We start from the raw sequence: 17,770 nt of genomic DNA, 5'->3' as shown, positions 1-17,770 counted from the left end.
GTTGCTGTTGTGTTTTTTTTTTTTTTCACTTAGAAATAAAATTAGGGGTGCCTGGGTGGCTCAGTTGGTTAAGCATCTGACTGTTGGTTTCAGGTCATGATCTCACAGTTGATGGGCCTGAGCCTTGTGTTGGGCTCTGTGCTGACAGCATGGAGCCTGCTTGGGCTTCTCTCTCTCTCTGCTCCTCCCCTACTCCCACAAAGGAAGGAAGGAAGGAAGGAAGGAAGGAAGGAAGCAAGGAAGGAAGGAAGGAAGGAAGGAAGAAGGAAGAAAGGAAGGAAGGAAGGAAGGAAGGAAGGAAGGAAGAAAGAAGAAAGAAAGAAAGAAAGAAAGAAAGAAAGAAAGAAGAAAGGAAGGAAGGAAGAAAGAAGAAAGGAAGGAAGGAAGGAAGGAAGAAGAAAGGAAGGAAAGAAGGAAGGAAGGAAGGAAGGAAGAAAGAAGAAAGGAAGGAAGGAAGGAAGGAAGGAAGGAAGGAAGGAAGGAAGGAAGAAAGAAAGAAAAAGAAAGAAAGAAAGAAAGGAAGTGAGGGAGGTAGAGAGAAAGAAAGAAAAGAAAGAAAATAAGGAAGAAAGAAAGAAAGAAAGAAAGAAAGGGAGGGAGATAGAAAGAAAAGAAAGAAAAAGAAAGAAAGAAAGAAAGAAAAAGAAAGAAAGAAAGAAAGAAAGAAAGAAAGAAAGAAAGAAAGAACGAAAAGAAGAAAGAAAGAGAAAGAGAGAGAGAGGGAGGGAGAAAATTCCTTACCATGGCTCACAAGGCTCTGTGCATCTGTCTCCTTTCCACTTTCAACTTTATCTTCTACCACTCTATGGTTCACACTGTAAGCCAGTCACAGCAGTCTTTGTATTCACTGGATCCACCAAATCTTTCCAAAATTCAGCGTCTTTGCATTTTCTGTTCCCTCTTCCTAGAACACTTTTCTGGCTGGTTCTCACATATCCTTCAGTTTTCAGAGGTCACATCCTCAGAGAGGCCCACCTTCTCAAAACTATCTTAAATTCCCTTTCCCTATATTCTCTATCACATAACCCTGTGTATTTCCTATATAGCATTTCATATACTGGAAGTTATTTCTTTTTTATGTGTTTGTCTCCTCTCCTCTACTCCTATCTCTACCTCCAAATATATAGAAGACCATGTATAGATAGGAAATGTTCATCATTTCCTTTTCCTAGAATAGTACCTAGAACATTGTGGGCACTCAATAAATATTAAATGATTAAAGAATAAATTCTATTTTTGATCACCATTACCTCTCAATTGATAATATTCTACGGTTTTTTGTTTTGTTTTTAAGTAAGCTCTATACCCAATGTGGGGCTTAAACTCACGACCATGAGATCAAGAGTCACATACTCTACCAACTGAGCCAGCCAGGTACCCTGACATTTCATAATATCCTAACTCTTTGCTAGTATCTATCCTCTTTTATTCTTTCTATTCAAATATAGTCTGATCATATAATTGCTAAAAAAAAAAAAATGCAGTGGTTCCCTCTGCCTACCTATGATATTAAATGCAGGGGCACTTGGGTGGCTCAGTCCATTCGCTGAACATCCAACTCTTGATTTCAGCTTAGGTCATGATCCCAGGGTCATGGGATCAAGCCCCATATCAGGCTCTACACTGAGTATGGAGCCTGCTTAATATTCTCTTTCTCTCTCCTTCTGCCCTTCTTCCCGCTCACTCTCTCTCTAAAATAATAAAATAAAATTAAAATGAAATAAATGCAAACTCCAAATTTTAGAATTCAAAGCCCTCTTCAACATGACCCTTTTCCAACCATCCATCCCCTACCACTTGGTTCCTCTTTATGGACTTTATCCTCTGGCCAAATTGGGACTGCATCTTTCAAGAACAGGGCACTCTAGTTTCTCACCAGCTTATCTCTGTTCCTATTGCTACCTAATCCTGCAACCTCCCCTCCCACTTTCTACATGCCCAAATCTATTCCCTTCTTCCAGATACACTGCAATGCAATTTCTTCCATGAAGGACACCTCTGTATATCCTCTCAACAAGATATTTCTTTCCCATTTTTTGAATTTCTCCTATTATTTTAGTTTAATTCAAAGCAATTTTCTTATTCCTATTGCCCTCAACACACTATGGCTTCTTTGAGACAAAAATTTTTAACTCATTATCAGATCCTATGCAGAGTAACTAGCACTGAACTATGGATTTTACTAAACTCCAGTAAGACCATCACTTTTCTGTCTAACAAAATCTGTCAGGGCCCAGTTAAACTATTATTTCCTCTGAGAAAACTTCCCTTTACCTTTCTCTCATTTATTTTTTCCTTTCAGATATTCACTGAGTACCTACTACATGTCAGACATTTTGCTAGATACATGAAAGCTTTAAAATATTCTTGCTGGGGAGCCTGAGTGGCTCAGCCAGTTAAGCGTCTGACTCTTTATTTCAGCTCAGGTTATGATCTTATAGTTCACCAACAGCGTGGGGCCTACTTGGGATTCTCTCTCTCTCTGCCCCTACCCCACTTGGCTCTCTCTTCCTCCTCTCTCTCTCAAAATAAATAAATAAATAAATAAATAAATAAATAAATAAATAAATAAATTTATTTTAAATAAAATATTCTTGCCAATGTCCACTGAACAATGGATAAACAAAATGTAGTATACATATGCCTTAAAAAGGAAGAATATGCTACAATATGGATGAACCTTAAAACTGTTATTCTTAAAAATAAGCCAGACACAAAAGGATAAATATTGTAGGATTCTACCTTTTTTTTTTTTTTTTTTTTTTTTTTGGTATGATTCTACTTATATGAAGTACCTAGAATAGTCAAATTAAATTCACAAACAAACTAAAACAATGGTTACCAGGAGTTAGGAGAAGGAGTAAATGGGGAGAACTCAAATATAACACCACAATGTTATATTATGTGTTATATTAAAAGCATTCAAGTATAGTATATATGTGTCTCTCCTACACCATTACACATTGGGATTATGAACTCTTAAGGGTAAAACCGCATCTTCTTATTCATGTCCACATTCCTGGTCCTACCATAATATCCACCACAAAGATAACCCTCTAAATTTTAAAGCTGCCCCAAAATAAAATGGGCTGTCTCAAAGGAAGATGCTAGCTCCCTCTGACTGAAAGATCACATGGAAGCTCAGTGGCCCTATCTGAAAAATGTTATGCAGAGAATTATTACATCTGCAGAAACCCCAGCTGAACCAAGTAGTATTAACAATCTTCCAGCTGCAGGTCTCTAAGCATAAGAATTCTCAAGGTGGTTCTAGACTAGACTGTCATTGGGACCCCTTTCCAGCCTTTGTTCTTAAACAGTGCTGCAACTTCAGGTAAGTAATATAACTTCTGCAGGCTCTTTTCCTCATCCCAAGATGCAAAAATTGTTGCCTTTAGTTAGCTGCACTTAGGAATCTACCCATCATAAAACAACTTAGTGTGGGATTAAAACCATTTTTCAGATCAGACATTCATCTGTTAGTATTTATTATCCACTGTCTAATGTCTATCCATTATCACACACTAAAGTCTGGAGATGCAACAATGATTAAACAATGATTATCAGAGAACTTAAATTCTATGGGGTGAGATAGACAAGGTGGAAGAGGAAAAGAAAATATAGGAGCAGATTATAGAGAATTAAATTGAGGCAATATATATCCTTGGATGGCTACTTTGGATTGAGAGTTTAAGAGAGTTTAAGAGTTAACAGGTGGCAACTGTGCAGAGATCTGATCGACAAAAAGGAACCGAGGATGCGAAGACCAGAAAGAACAGCTATTGCAAAGGCCCTGAGACAGGAATAAGCTTCACTTATCTGAGGTACAAAAAGGATAGTGGGATTGAATGTAGTGGAAGGGAGAGAAGAGGGCAAGATATGAGGTGTAAAAAGTAGACTGAGACCAGGGTGCCTGGGTGGCTCAGTCGATTAAGCGTCCAACTCTTAGTTTCAGCTCAGGTCATGATCTCACGGTTCGTGAGTTTGAGCCCAGCATCAGGCTCTGCTCTGACAGCACAAAACCTGCCTGGGATTCTCTCTCTCCCCCTCTCTCTGCCCCTCCTCTGCTCTGTCTCTCAAAATAAATAAACTTAGAAAAAAAAAAGTAGACCAAAACCAGGTCAAATAGAATTTTGTAAGTTAGAATAAAATCCAAATTCTTTTACCTTAAGTGCAGTAGGGAAACTCTTAAAAAAGAATTTTAAGTGGGTGCCTGGGTGGCTCAGTTGGTTAAGCAACCAGCTTCAGCTCAAGTCATGATCTCACAGTTTGTGAGTTTGAGTCCCACATCGGGCTCTGTGCTGACAGCTTAGAGCCTGGAGCCTGCTTTGAATTCTGTGTCTCCCTCTCTCTCTGCTTCTCCCCCACTCATGCTCTGTCTCTCTCTCTCTCATTCAAAAATAAATTAAAATATTTTTAAAAATAATAAAAAAAAAGAATTTTAAGCAAAGGAGTAATCAGACTCATACCTTAAAACGATCACTACGGGTTGCTGTGCAGAAAATGGTCAAAAAGGGTGGGGAAGACTAGAAATTATAAGATGCTGAGAGGCCTGTCATGAAATGACTGTAAAAGATCAAGCAAGATGATGGTGGCTTAGTGTTGAGTGGCAGACAAGTGTGACAAGATTATGAATATAGATTTGGAGGTAAAGTTGAGATTACAAATACAGATTTGGGGGTAAAGTTGACAGGATTGTTTAATGATGGATTCTAATGTGTTAGGGAAAAAGAGAGGAAAAAGAGTTGTGACTTGAGTACTGTAGAGATGGTGGTTCTATTTCTGTTTTTTTTTTTTAATTTTTTTAACATTTATTCATTTTTGAGAGACAGAGAGAGACAGAGCATGAGTGGAAGAGGGGCAAAGAGAGAGGGAGATACAAAATCTGAAGCAGCCTCCAGGCTTGAGCTATCAGCACAGAGCCCAACACGGGGCTTGAACTCACAGACTGTGAGATCATCACCTGAACTGAACTTGGATGCCTAACTGACTAAGCCACTCAGGTGCCCCAATGGTGGTTCTATTTCTGAAAGAAAAAAAAAAAAACAAACAAAACAAAACAGAGAAACAAAGAAAAGGAAAGACTAAAAGAGAAATCGTTTGAGTAGGAGGAGTCGGGTTAGAAATAAAAAATTCTGGGACACCTGGGTGGCTCTGTCAGTTGAGCATCTGACTTCAGCACAGATCATGATCTCACAGTTCCGTAGGTTTGAGTCCCACATCAGGCTCTGTGCTGACAGCAAGAAGCCTGCTTCGGATTCTCTGTCTCCCTCTCTCTCTGCCCCTTCCCCACTTGTGTTCTCTCTCTCTCTCTCTCAAACATTTAAAAAAATAAAGAAATAAAAAGAAATAAAACATTTTGCTTTGACCATGTTAAAATTAATATGTTCCCTAGTTATCTAAATGGCAAAGTCAAATAGACAACGGGATATATGCATGTGGAGTTCTGGAGGTCAGAGTTGGAGATGAGGTTTATGAATCACCACCATATAACTGCCTGTTAAAGCCATGGAATAGGACAAACTCACCTTGGGAGAATGAATACAGAGACCCAACTTTGAGCCTTGAACACTTAAAATTTAGATACTGAGCAAAGGAGTGGCTAGTCTAGAGTTAGGAAGAAAATCAGAAGAGTGTGATGTCACCACAGCCAAGACAATAAACTGTTTCTAGGAAAAAGTGCCTAGGACTAATGCTACTAAGAAGTCAGGTGAGTTAAAAAGAGAAGTGGTTGTAGACAACATGATACTCTATAGAAAAAACCCAAAATATTCCACCAAAAAACTGCTAGAACTGATCCATGAATTGAGCAAAGTTGCAGGATATAAAATCAATGCACAGAAATCAGTTGCATTCCTTTACACAAATAATGAAGCAACAGAAAGAGAAATCAATGAATCGATCCCGTTTACAATTGCAAAAAAACCCATAAAATACCTAGGAATAAACCTAAACAAAGAAATGAAAAATCTAAACACTGAAAACTATAGAAAGCTTATCAATGAAACTGAAGGCACAAAAAAATGGAAAAATACTCCATGCTCCTGGATTGGAAGAATATTGTTAAAATGTGGACACTACCCAAAGCAATCTATATTCAATGCAATCCCTATCGAAATAACACCAGCATTCTTCACAGAGCTAGAACAAACAATCCTAAAATTTGTATGGAACCAGAAAAGACCCCGAATAGCCAAAGTAATTTTGAAGAAGAAGACCAAAGCAGGAGGCATCACAATCCCAGACTTCAAGCTATACTACAAAGCTGTAACCATCAAGACAGTATGGTACTGGCACAAGAACAGACACTCATATCAGACTACAGAACCCAGAAATGGACCCACAAAAGTATGGCCAACTAATCTTTGATAAAGCAGAAAAGAATATCCAATGGAATAAAGACAATCTCTTCAGCAGTGACATGCAGAAAAATGAACCTGGACCACTTTCTTACACCATACATAAAATAAAGCCAAAATGGATGAAAGACCTAAACGTAAGACAGGAAACCATCAAAATCCTAGAGGAGAAAGCAGGCAAAAACCTCTTTGACTTTGGCTGCAGCAACTTCTTACTCAAGGGAGGCAAGGGAAACAAAAGCAAAAATGAACTACTGGGACCTCATCAAAATAAATAGCTTCTGCACAGCAAAGGACACAATCAGCAAAACTAAAAGGCAACCAACAGAATGGGAGAAGATTATTTGCAAATGACATAACAGATAAAGGGTTAGTATCCAAAAGCTATAAAGAACTTCTCAAACTCAACACCCAAAAAACAAATAAGCCAGTGAGGAAATGGGCAAAAGACATGAATAGACACGTCTCCAAAGAAGGCATCCAGATGGCTAACAGACACATGAAAAGATGCTCAACATCACTCATCATCAGGGAAATACAAATCAAAACCACAATGAGATGCCACTTCACACTAGTCAGAATGGCTTAAAATTAACAACTCACGCAACAACAGATGTTGGCGAGGATGTGGAGAAAAAGAATCTCTTTTGCACTGCTGGTGGGAATGCAAACTGGTGCAGCCACTCTGGAAAACAGTATGGAAGTTCCTCAAAAAGCTAAAAACAGAAGTACCCTACAACCCAGCAATTGCACTACTAGGTATTTATCCAAGGGATACAGCTGTGCTGTTCGAAGGGGTGCATGCAACCCCAATGTCTATAGCAGAGCTATTGACAATAGCCAAAGTATGGAAAGAGCCCAAATGTCCATCGATGGATGAATGGATAAAGAAGATGTGGTATATATATACAATGGAGTATTACTCAGCAATCAAAAAGAATGAAATCTTGCCATTTGCAACCACATGGATGGAACTAGAGGGTATTATACTAAGCAAAATTAGTCAGAGAAAGACATATCATATGACTTCACTCATATGAGGAATTTAAGATACAAAACAAATGAACATAAAGGGAGGGAAGCAAAAATAATATAAAAACAAGGAGGGAAACAAAATATAAGAGACTTTTAAATACAAAAAACAAACTGAAGGTTGCCGGAGTGGTTGTGGGGTGGGAGGATGGGCTAAATGGGTAAGGGGCATTAAGGAAGACACTTATTGGGATGAGCACTGAGTGTTATACATAGTGGATGAATCACTGGAATCTACTCCTGAAATCATTATTGCACTATATGGTAACAAACTTGGATGTAAATAAATAAATAACATTAATTAGACACACACACACACACACACACACACACACACACACACACACACACACACAGAATAAAGAAGTGGCCATTGGTTTTGTAGTCCCTGTAGACTGGAAGAGACAGAAGCCTGACTGGAGCGGTGGGGGGGGGAAGGGGGGGGGGTACAGAATCAAATGAATCATTGTAGCACACTGATTATTCCTCAGCACAACTAAAAGTCCCAAGGTATTAACTTCTTATAATATCTTTACCAGAAACTCCAAATTTCTAGCATAAACTACATGATTTTTCCTAAAGATAGTAGGTAGAAAGACAATAAAGAGTCAGATAAATCTGGATCTGTACCCATCCTCTGCCACTTACTAGCTATGTGTCTTCAGGTAAGTTTCTTAACCAGGTTAAGCTTCAGTTGCCTCATCTATAAAATGGAAATATGAATAATACCTATCTCATAAGGTTGTTGTGAATAATAAGATATTGCACGTAAAATGTTTAGTACAAGGGAGCTATTATCATTACTGTTTTCATTCTATTTTTCTTTAGATAGTTCCTTTATAAAAAAATCACAGTACTTTATTGTAATTAGGCTATTTTAATTGTTAAAATTGAATATAAAAAAATTAAATGTAAAAATATCTAATGCCGTTTTCCTAATCTTTTAAAATATATTTGTAAATATATCTTTGTAAATATAAAAGGTGATACACCCACCACTTAGAAAATTCTAATATGCCCATATGGATGGCATGATATAGGCTGAGAATTGCCTTATCTTCTACATATCCTCATCAGCCTAAACTATGTTGAGTTTTACTCTCTGAAGTCTGCATTGAGAAAAATAATAGGATTATTAGAGGGGTGGATTCCCAACATATCATTAATAACCTCAAACTGTGCCCAGGACTTCTTTTTCACTCACAGGTCTTCTTCCTTCCTTACTTTTAGGGATCTTAGCCTTTTTTTTTTTTTATCCCTTCATAAAAATAAAAATTGTGGCCATTTTCATATAAGACATTTAAATATTTAATGTACAGAGAAAGAATAGTCAGCCAAACAATTAAAAATTATGTATCTAGGGGCACCTAGGTGCTCCCTGGTGGCTCAAATAGGTTAAGCATCTGACTCTTGGTTTCAGCTCAGGTCATGACTTCACGGTTTGTGAGTTTGAGCCCTGCACTGGGCTCTGCACTGGGATTCTTTCTGTCTCCCCCCCTCTCTCCCCTCCCCAGCTCGTGCTCTTTCTCAAACTAAATAAACTTAAAAAACTATATATCTAAATTAACTTCTTTTTAAATGTGTAAATAAACATTTAAATAAATACAAAAATCTCTCTATACCCAGAAATAAATAATGGTAGTAGAACACTAGTCAAATGCTGAAAAATACTCACCGCAAAGTCAAAGTGTAATCTCCCTGCATTTTTGTTGAGGCATCTCTGACCAAGAACGTACCATCTGGCATATCCCGTAATTTGTCATTTACCTCCTCCCTGAAAAACAGAATTATAGGAAAACAAAAAAAATGTAATCACTGATTGTTCTCTTCACATTAATCGATTAGTTGATTAGTCAATTGTTTTCTTCACATATTACTACTAAGACTAGTTAGGAGGGGATATGTCTAAGGTCACAGAATTATGGGGGCCCTCAGAGGTCATTTAGTTCCTCCCACTAGATATGATCTTTCTGTTTTGATTTTTGGAATTATGCAACCTAAGGACAGGCTATTTGCTTTTTAAACTCTTCCAGATTTCAAACGTCTGTAGGGGATAGTGTTTCCATTAAGCCTTTAGGGCTTCCTTAGGCAAGTCTGAACTTGTACAGTTTCAGGAGAAACCAGCAGCTGTTTAGAAAGAAGGTTATGTTTAAGGAACAGTGGCAGCTGTGTCTGATCAGAAGGGGAAAATTTCACTAAGTTCACAACCTTTCAATATAATCTTCTCCAATTTGAATTTATACTGATGATAAACTCCTCCCGCAGAGTTGGTTTAGAACTTTAAGAATACTAGAACACTCAGGAAAAGAGGGTATAGAAGACTCTTGAGTTACAGACCCACATGGTCTTAGAATGTAAGTTTAAGGGATGACTGGGTAGCTCAGTCAGTTAAGCAACTGACTCTTGGTTTTGACTCAGGTCATGATCTCACAGTTCAGTCAGTGGGTTCAAGTCCTGTGCTTGATTCTCTCACTGCCCCTTTCCCCCACATGCTTGTGCTCCCCCTCCTCTCAAAATAAAACTTAAAAAAACTTAAAAAAAAGAATATAAATTTAAATGATATTTAAATCTAAAATCATTTTATTATATAATTACAAAATAAAAATTTTCTGATCCATTTTAATATAAAAATATATTAAGTCTCCTCCCAAAAATTAAACATAGAATTACCATATAACTCAGAAATTCCACTTCAGGGCATGCACCCAAAAGAACTAAAAGCAGGGACTTGAATAAACATTTATACACCAATGTTCATGGCAGCATTATTCACAATAGCCAAAAGCTGTAAACAATCCAAATGTTCAAAGCCAAATGTCAGATGAATGAATAAATAAAAATGTGGTGTATATACACATAATGGAATATTATTCAGCCTTAAAAAAGAAGAAAATACTGACACATGCTGTAACACGGATGAACCTTGAAGACATTTTGTTAAGTGAAATAAGCCAGTCACAAAAGGATAAATATGGTAAGATTCCACTTATGTGAGGTACCTAGAGTAGTCAAATTCATAGAAACAGAAAGTAGGATGGTGGTTTCCAGGCGCTGGGGAGAATAGGAGGAAAAGGCAGTTAGTGTTTAACGAGTACAAAGTTATGCTTTGGGAAGATGAAATAGTTCCAGAGATGGATGGTGGTGAGGGTTGAACAATACTGTCAATGTACTTTATGCCACTAAGCTGGACATTTAAAGATGGTTAAAATGGTAACAAAGGGGAAAAAAAAGAAATGAGTGGCACTCTGGGAATTAAAGAAAACAGACAAGAGAAAGAGAAACACAAGCATATTAAAGAATACACCATCAGCCTGGAACCTAATTTGACAGAAATGGATAGGTCTTTTCTAAAACAAAATTCAAGAAAAACAAGAAATTTGAAAATTCAAATTCAATATATATATTTCCCTTCTCTAGGCTCAGATTTTTCCAAAACCACATTTTACCCAAAAAGTAAGCCTGTTCTAGAGTCCTGTTTCTCAAAATGAGGTATGTGAAGACTACATCAAAATCACCTGGGGAAACTGTTAAATGCAGATTCCTGGGCCCCACCTCAATTGGTTCTTGTGCATGCAAAGATTATGGAACCACTGACTTAGACACAGAAAGGTAAAGAAAATTAAGTACCTGTAACTATCTTTTATCCTAAAACACATGTAGCCATCCTAAATGTAGAAGTTTCATTTATTCAGAAATCTATCCTCAATACAGTATTAAAAGTAATGATCACACCTGTAATAAAGATTTTCTTGTCACTTTTTTGGGAAGGACAGCATTTAGAAACTTTTGAAATGTTCTCACATATGATTTTCAAAATGGTAATCTTTAACAACTAGTAGTGCATTAAAATGTTTTATCTTTAATTCTCAAAAATGATTTGTTTTTCAACTGCATTGAATTATAGTAGTATTCTAGTTATTACCTTGAAATATCCCCCCAGTACCATTCTGCATCCTGAAGAGAAACAGAACTGTCCTTCATTCCATTTGTAACAGCTGAAGTCATTGGCTTAGGTGGCTTTGGTGGAAGAGCTAGAAGAAAAATGAATATTATTTTGTAGATGTAAATTACTATTTCTTTTCTAATTTCCTCAGTCAGGAACAGCTCGTTAACCAATGTACATTAAGATTCAGATAATTATAAATCAAGTGTTATTTTATATTAAATGTTAGCCAAAGAAGGAATCCTTTTAGAACTCTACCAATAACTGCCTAAAATGTGAAATTTTCAAGCTACCTGGGTTTTTTTTTCCTTCTTATAAAGTGCTAACTTTTAATTCTGAACAGATGCCACCCAAAACTTCATCTTCTCTCAAAAGACAGTATGAAGCCCCTTCACCAACAATTCAGCCCAAAAGCCATTACATGAGACTGGTCATGATGGCCAAGAGTTAGTATCAGAGCCCAAAGCAGGTGAAGAAGGATTATGTCCATATAAGGGGACAGCAGCACAGCACAGGATCTCAGAGCCAGAGGAGGGTAAGAAGGAGATCCTCACAGGGACAGCCTGGCACAAGGTGTTAAATAAAGCTAAATGAAATAAGAAGCACAGCAGCACAGGGCCCAGTGGCACAGTGTAGTGGAGACCAAGCCAATGAGGACACAGTCCTCAGAAGTGGGCATACCAGTGCAATGAGACAAAGCCAGATAAGGGTGAAAAGAGTTTCTACTTGGGGGAGGGGAGGCTGGGAGGGGTTGGGGGAATGCAGCAATAGCTGTAAGAGATTAGGTACATACAGAGATATGGACCAAATAAGTAAAACTATTAAAATTAATAAGACCCAGTTTTCTCATAGTCTAAAAAGGAAGTTACAAATATGGAAAAGTGAAAAAATAGAACGATCCCTCGAGTTTGAACTGGAATTGCAGCTATTGATAATGAACTCATGAAATTCAATAGAAAGAGAGATGCAAATGTCTGTACATACTGGGAATGAAATTATTCCCAAGCTCTGTCCTGAGAGGTCCTGAGATCAGCCACACCCCCAATATGCATAACCAGTACCCGTATCTTTATTTCTAGTGCCATCCTCTACTAAAAACAATCTGGGCTCTTTGAAGAAAGGCTGATTCCAGGGCTGGGGCAGAGCAAGAACCAAATGAACCTCAAACATCATGTTAAGCCAAAAAGCAAGCAAGTGCTCAAAGAATGAGGGGCCACGACAAAAAATAAAGGAGCCAACTGAAGGGGCTCCCACTACCAAATATGGAGCATCAATATGAATAATGATAGTAAGGAAATATAAGTCATCAAACAAAATAAGAATCCACGTGTCCATGCAGGCAGATATAAAAAATAAATAAATAATTGAAAAATTAATGAGGAGGATTTACAAAATCTCAGAAGGCTTTCCTACAAAATGCTTATTAGTCACAAAAGTAGAAAGACAAGAAGTGGAGAAGTCTGGCAAATACCACCTTAATCAAATAATCAATTAAGTTAATACCACTAGTAATGATAAAATCTTGGGCCCCCAACAGGATGCAATGAGAAGGATAAAACATCACTTCTGTGATATTCCTGCCAAATACGCACAAACTGAATTTAATCATGAGGAGACATCAGACAAGCCACAATTGAGAGATATTCTACAAAAAAAAAAAAAAAAAAAAAGGCCTGTAATCTTCAAAAAAGTCAAGGTTGTGAAAATCAAGAAAGATTGATGAACTGTTCCAGATTGAAGAAAACTAGAGAATTGTGACAATTAAATGCAGTTTGTGACTTTGTTACAAAGAATATTACTGGAGGAAGGACAAAACTTGAATGGGAGCTGAGAATAAGATTGGTGTTGTAATACATCAACGTGAATATTCTGATTTTGTATAGGAGAATGTTCTTGGTGGTGGGAAATACAGACAAATATGATCATTGTGGGGTATCATGTCAGCAACTTACTCTCAATGATTCAAGAAAATAAATTATTTGTACTATACTTCTTTTTTTTTCAATATATGAAATTTATTGTCAAATTGGTTTCCATACAACACCCAGTGCTCATCCCAAAAGGTGCCCTCCTCAATACCCATCACCCATCCTTCCCTCCCTCCCACCCCCCATCAACCCTCAGTTTGTTCTCAGTTTTTAAGAGTCTCTTATACTTTAGCTCTCTCCCACTCTAACCTCTTTTTATACTTCTAACTTTTCTATAAGTTTGAGATGGTTTCTAAATATTTTTTTAATAAAAAAGAGACAATATAGAGGGAAAAGGGGGAAAATGTGAATATATTCTTCAAAACAGAAACTGTTAAGTATCTCTCAATAAGAATGTCAAAAAATTCAATGGTAGAAGAATAGTCTTTTTAACAAATGGTGCTAGGATAACTGGTTATCCTTATTCAAAAGAACACAATCAGACCCCTATATCACACCATATGCAAAAATTAACTCAAAATGAATCAAAGATCTAAACATAAGAGCTAAAACTAAAAAACTTTTCAAAGAAAACAGGCTTAAATCTTCATGACTCTGGATTAGGCATTAGTTTCTTAGAAACCAAAAGCACAAATGACTAAAAGAAAAAAAACAGATAGACTGGAGTTGATCAAAATTAAAATTTTTTGTGCTTCAGATGACATCAAGAAAGTGCAAAGACAACACACAGAACTGCAGGAAATCTTTGTAAATCATGTATCTGATTTTATTTATTTAAAAAAATTTTTTAATGTTTATTTTTGACAGAGAGAGAGAGAGAGAGAGAGAGAGAGAGAGAGAGAGAGAGAGATGGAGCATGAATGGGGGGTGGGCAGAGAGAGACAGGGAGACACAGAATCCAAAGCAAGCTCCAGGCTCTAAGCTGTCAGCACAGGGCTCAACGCGGGGCTCAAACTCACGGACCGCGAGATCACAACCTGAGCTGAAGTCGGACAATTAACGGACTGAGCCACCCAGGTGCACCATATATCTGATTTTAAAAACTGTATCCAGAACACAGAAAGAACTCTTGCAACTTAACAAAAAGGCAAATGATTAATTAAAAATGGGCACCGGATCTGAATAGACATTTCTCCAAAGACAATATACACATGGCCAGTAGCACATGAAAAAATAAGATCATCAGCCATCAAGGAAATCAAAATCAAAATAACGGAGCACCTAGGTAGCTCAGTTGGTTAAGCGTCTGACTCTTGCTTTCTGCTCAGGTCATGATTTCACGGTTCGTGAGACTGAGCCCCAGGTGGGGCTCTGCGCTAACAGCATGGAACCTGCTTGGGATTCTCGCTCCCTCGTTCTCTGTCCCTCCCCTGCTCTCTCTCTCTCTCTCTCTCTCTCTCTCTCTCTCATTCACTCCCTCTCTCTCTCTCAAATAAACTAACTTAAATTCAAAAAAATAAAATAAAAATCACAACAGATATCACTTCACACCCTCTAGGATTTGACTATACAGTTCACCCTTTGACAACAGGGGTTTGAAATGCACAAGTCCTCTTATACACAGATTTTTTGGAAAATTTCTTGGAGATTTCCAACAGCTTGAAAAACTTCACAAACCACATAAGTCTAGAAACATAACAGCCTGAGAAAACATTAGATATGTCATGAATGCATAAAATACATGTATACACTAGTCTATTTTATCATTTACTACCATAAAATATACACAAATCATAAAAAGTTAAAATTCATCAAAATTTTGTGCCAACACTTACAGATTGTACATGGTGCCATTTGTGGTTGAGAGAAATGTTAAACAAAGGTAAAAATATAGTACTAAATCATAACTGCATAAAATTAACTGTAGTACATGTTGTACTACTGTAATAATTTTGTAGCCATCTCCTGTTGCTATTGCAGTAAGCTCAAGTGTTGTAAGTATCCACTTAAAATGCCCTGTGACACTAATCATCTCTGCATGAACAGTTCATTTCTCTCTAGTGAATTACGTATCACAGTAAAAAGTAATCTCCCGTGGTTCTTGCATATTTTTTGTGTTTAGTGCAATACCTTAAACCTTGAATAACACCAAAGGACCCACACAAAGTGCGGCTAGTGATGTTGGAAGCTCCCAAGAAGCAAGTTGGAAGCTCCCAAGAAGCAAAGAAAAGTCGTAACATTACAAGAAAAAGTTGAATTGTTTGAGGTCTGCAGTTGCCCACCAGCCTAAAAGACCATTGTTTTTAAAAAAAAAAAAAAAAAAAAGGGTATTTGTGAAGCCGTCACTGCTGCTATGCCAGCAGATGCAAAAACCTCACACTTCCTGCAAAATACTTTTTTATCCTGTATTGCAAGTGCAGCTTTTATAGCAGGACAGCTATAAGAAAGGCATACCTATAGACTCTAATATTATTCAAAGAAAAGCTAAGTCTTTATATGACAACTGAAAGCAAAAGGAAGGTGAAGGATCTAAAGCCAGAGAATTTAACCAGCAAAGGATGGTTTGATAATTTTAGAAAGAAGTTTGGCTTTAAAAACATTAAAATAACAGAAGAAGCAGCTTCTGCCAACCAAGAGGCAGCAGACAAGTTCCCAGAACCATTAAGAAAATCATGGAGGAGAAAGGAGGTCTGCCTGAACAGGTTTTTAATGCAGACAAAAGTGCCCTTTTCTTGGGGGGGGGGGGGGGGTGCGCGGGGGAGCCACAAAGGACATTCATTAGAAAGAGAAGTGAGAGCCAGGATTTAAGACAGGAAGGGATTAAAAAAAAAAAAAAAAAAAAAGACAAGAAGGGACAGGCTAACTCTATCCTTTGGTGCAAATGCAGTTGGATTTATGATCAAGATCGGGCACCTGGGTGGCTCAGTCGGTTGGGCGTCTGACTTCAGCTCAGGTCATGATCTTGTGGTCTGTGAGCTCAAGCCCCACGTCAGGGTCTGTGCTGACAGCTCAGAGCCTGGAGCCTGCTTCGGATTCTGTGTTTCCCTCTCTCTGGCCCTCCCCACTCACACTCTGTCTCACTCTCTCTCTCAAAAATAAGTAAACATTAAAGAAAAAAAAAAGATTGTCCTTATCTATATAAAGCTGCTAACCCCAAGCCTTGAAGAGAAAAAATAAATACCAGATACCAGTCTTTTGATTATACAACAAGAAAGCCTAGATAATAAGAACACTTTTTCTAGACTGGTTTCATCAATGCTTGTCCCTGAAGCCAGGTACTTTCCTGGCTTTTACCTTGCCAGGCTTTTACCTTGCCAGGCTTTTACCTTTTACTGGCTTTTACCTTGCCAGTAAAAGACTGCCTTTTAAAGTTCTTTTGATATTGGACAGCGCCCCTGGCCACCCAGAACCCAACAAATCCAACACCAAAAGTGTTAAAATGGTCTACTTGCCCCCAAACACAACATCACTAATTCAGCCTCTAGATCAGGGGGTCATAAAGACCTTAAAGGCTCGTGATGCACAGTAGTCTTTGGAAAGAATTGTCAATGATATGGAAGAGAACCCTGATAGAGAGAACATCATGATAGTCTAGAAGGATTACATCACTAAAGAGGCGCCTGGGTGGCTCAGTTGGTTAAGCGTCCAACTTCGGCTCAGATCATGATCTTGGCAATTTGTGGGTTTGAGCCCCGTGTTGGGGCTCTGTGATGACAGCTCAGGGAGCATGGAGCCTGCTTCAGATTCTGTGTCTCCCTCTCTCTCTGCCCCTCCCCCACTCATGCTGTCTGTCTGTCTCTCTCTCTCTCAAAAATAAACATTAAAAAAATATTTTAGAAGGATTACATCACTAAAGATGCCATCACTGTTACAGAAAAAGCCATGAAAACTATCAAGCCCAGAACAATAAATTCCTGCTGGAGAAAATAGTGTCCAGATGTTGTACATGACTTCACAGGATTTACAATAGAGCCAATCAAGGAAATCATGAAAGAGATCGTAGATATGGGGGGGAGGGGGAAGCAGCGAGTGAAGGGTTTCAAGATATGGATCTTAGAGAAAAAATGCTATCACAACGGAGGAATTAACAGAAGACGTGATGGAGATGAGTGCTTCTGAACCAATGTCAGATGATGAAGAAGAAGATGAAGCAGCAGCAGTTCCAGAAAACAAAGTGACATTAGACAATCTGGCAAAAGAGTTCCAAATATCCAAGACTGCTTTTGACTTCATTTAGGATATGGACCCTTGTATGATACAAGCAACGAAACAAAACAAATGGTAGAAGGATTGATACTGTATAGAAATTTTTAGAGAAATGAAAAAGCAAAAATGTCAGATAGAAATTAATACAGGGGCGCCTGGGTGGCTCAGTCAGTTAAGCGCTCAACTCTTGCCCTCAGCTCAGATCATGGTCTCATAGTTTGTGAGTTCAAGCCCCGCATCAGGCTCTGTGCTGACAGCATGGAGCCTGTTTGGGAATCTCTCTCTCTCCCTCTCTCTCAAACTAAATAAACTTAAAAAAAAAATTACTACATATTTCTGTAAAATTACACCGAGTGTGCCTGCCT

The 17,770-nt window shown here is 37.9% G+C and overlaps 1 protein-coding gene across 2 annotated transcripts in view; it reads right to left on the bottom strand.

Moving 5' to 3' along the window:
- The window catches only part of PIK3R3 (phosphoinositide-3-kinase regulatory subunit 3), a 129,773-nt gene that overhangs the window by 33,933 nt on the left and 78,070 nt on the right, over window positions 1–17,770 (bottom strand). The window contains exons 2-3 of one of the 2 annotated variants that reach the window (XM_019449447.2): window positions 11,311–11,419; window positions 9,064–9,162 (exon numbers count right to left, since the gene is read on the bottom strand). In XM_019449447.2, the coding sequence (XP_019304992.1) occupies window positions 9,064–9,162; window positions 11,311–11,419 (208 nt within the window). The remainder of the gene's footprint in view (window positions 1–9,063; window positions 9,163–11,310; window positions 11,420–17,770) is intronic. The other variant, XM_053895849.1, reaches the window with a different exon arrangement.

Source organism: Panthera pardus, unplaced genomic scaffold (assembly GCF_024362965.1).
Source record: "Panthera pardus isolate Hobbes unplaced genomic scaffold, ASM2436296v1 HiC_scaffold_11, whole genome shotgun sequence".
NCBI classification, from domain to species: domain Eukaryota; kingdom Metazoa; phylum Chordata; class Mammalia; order Carnivora; family Felidae; genus Panthera; species Panthera pardus.
The sequence above is the reverse complement of the archived record's forward strand: the minus strand, read 5'-3'. Positions and strand labels throughout refer to the sequence as shown.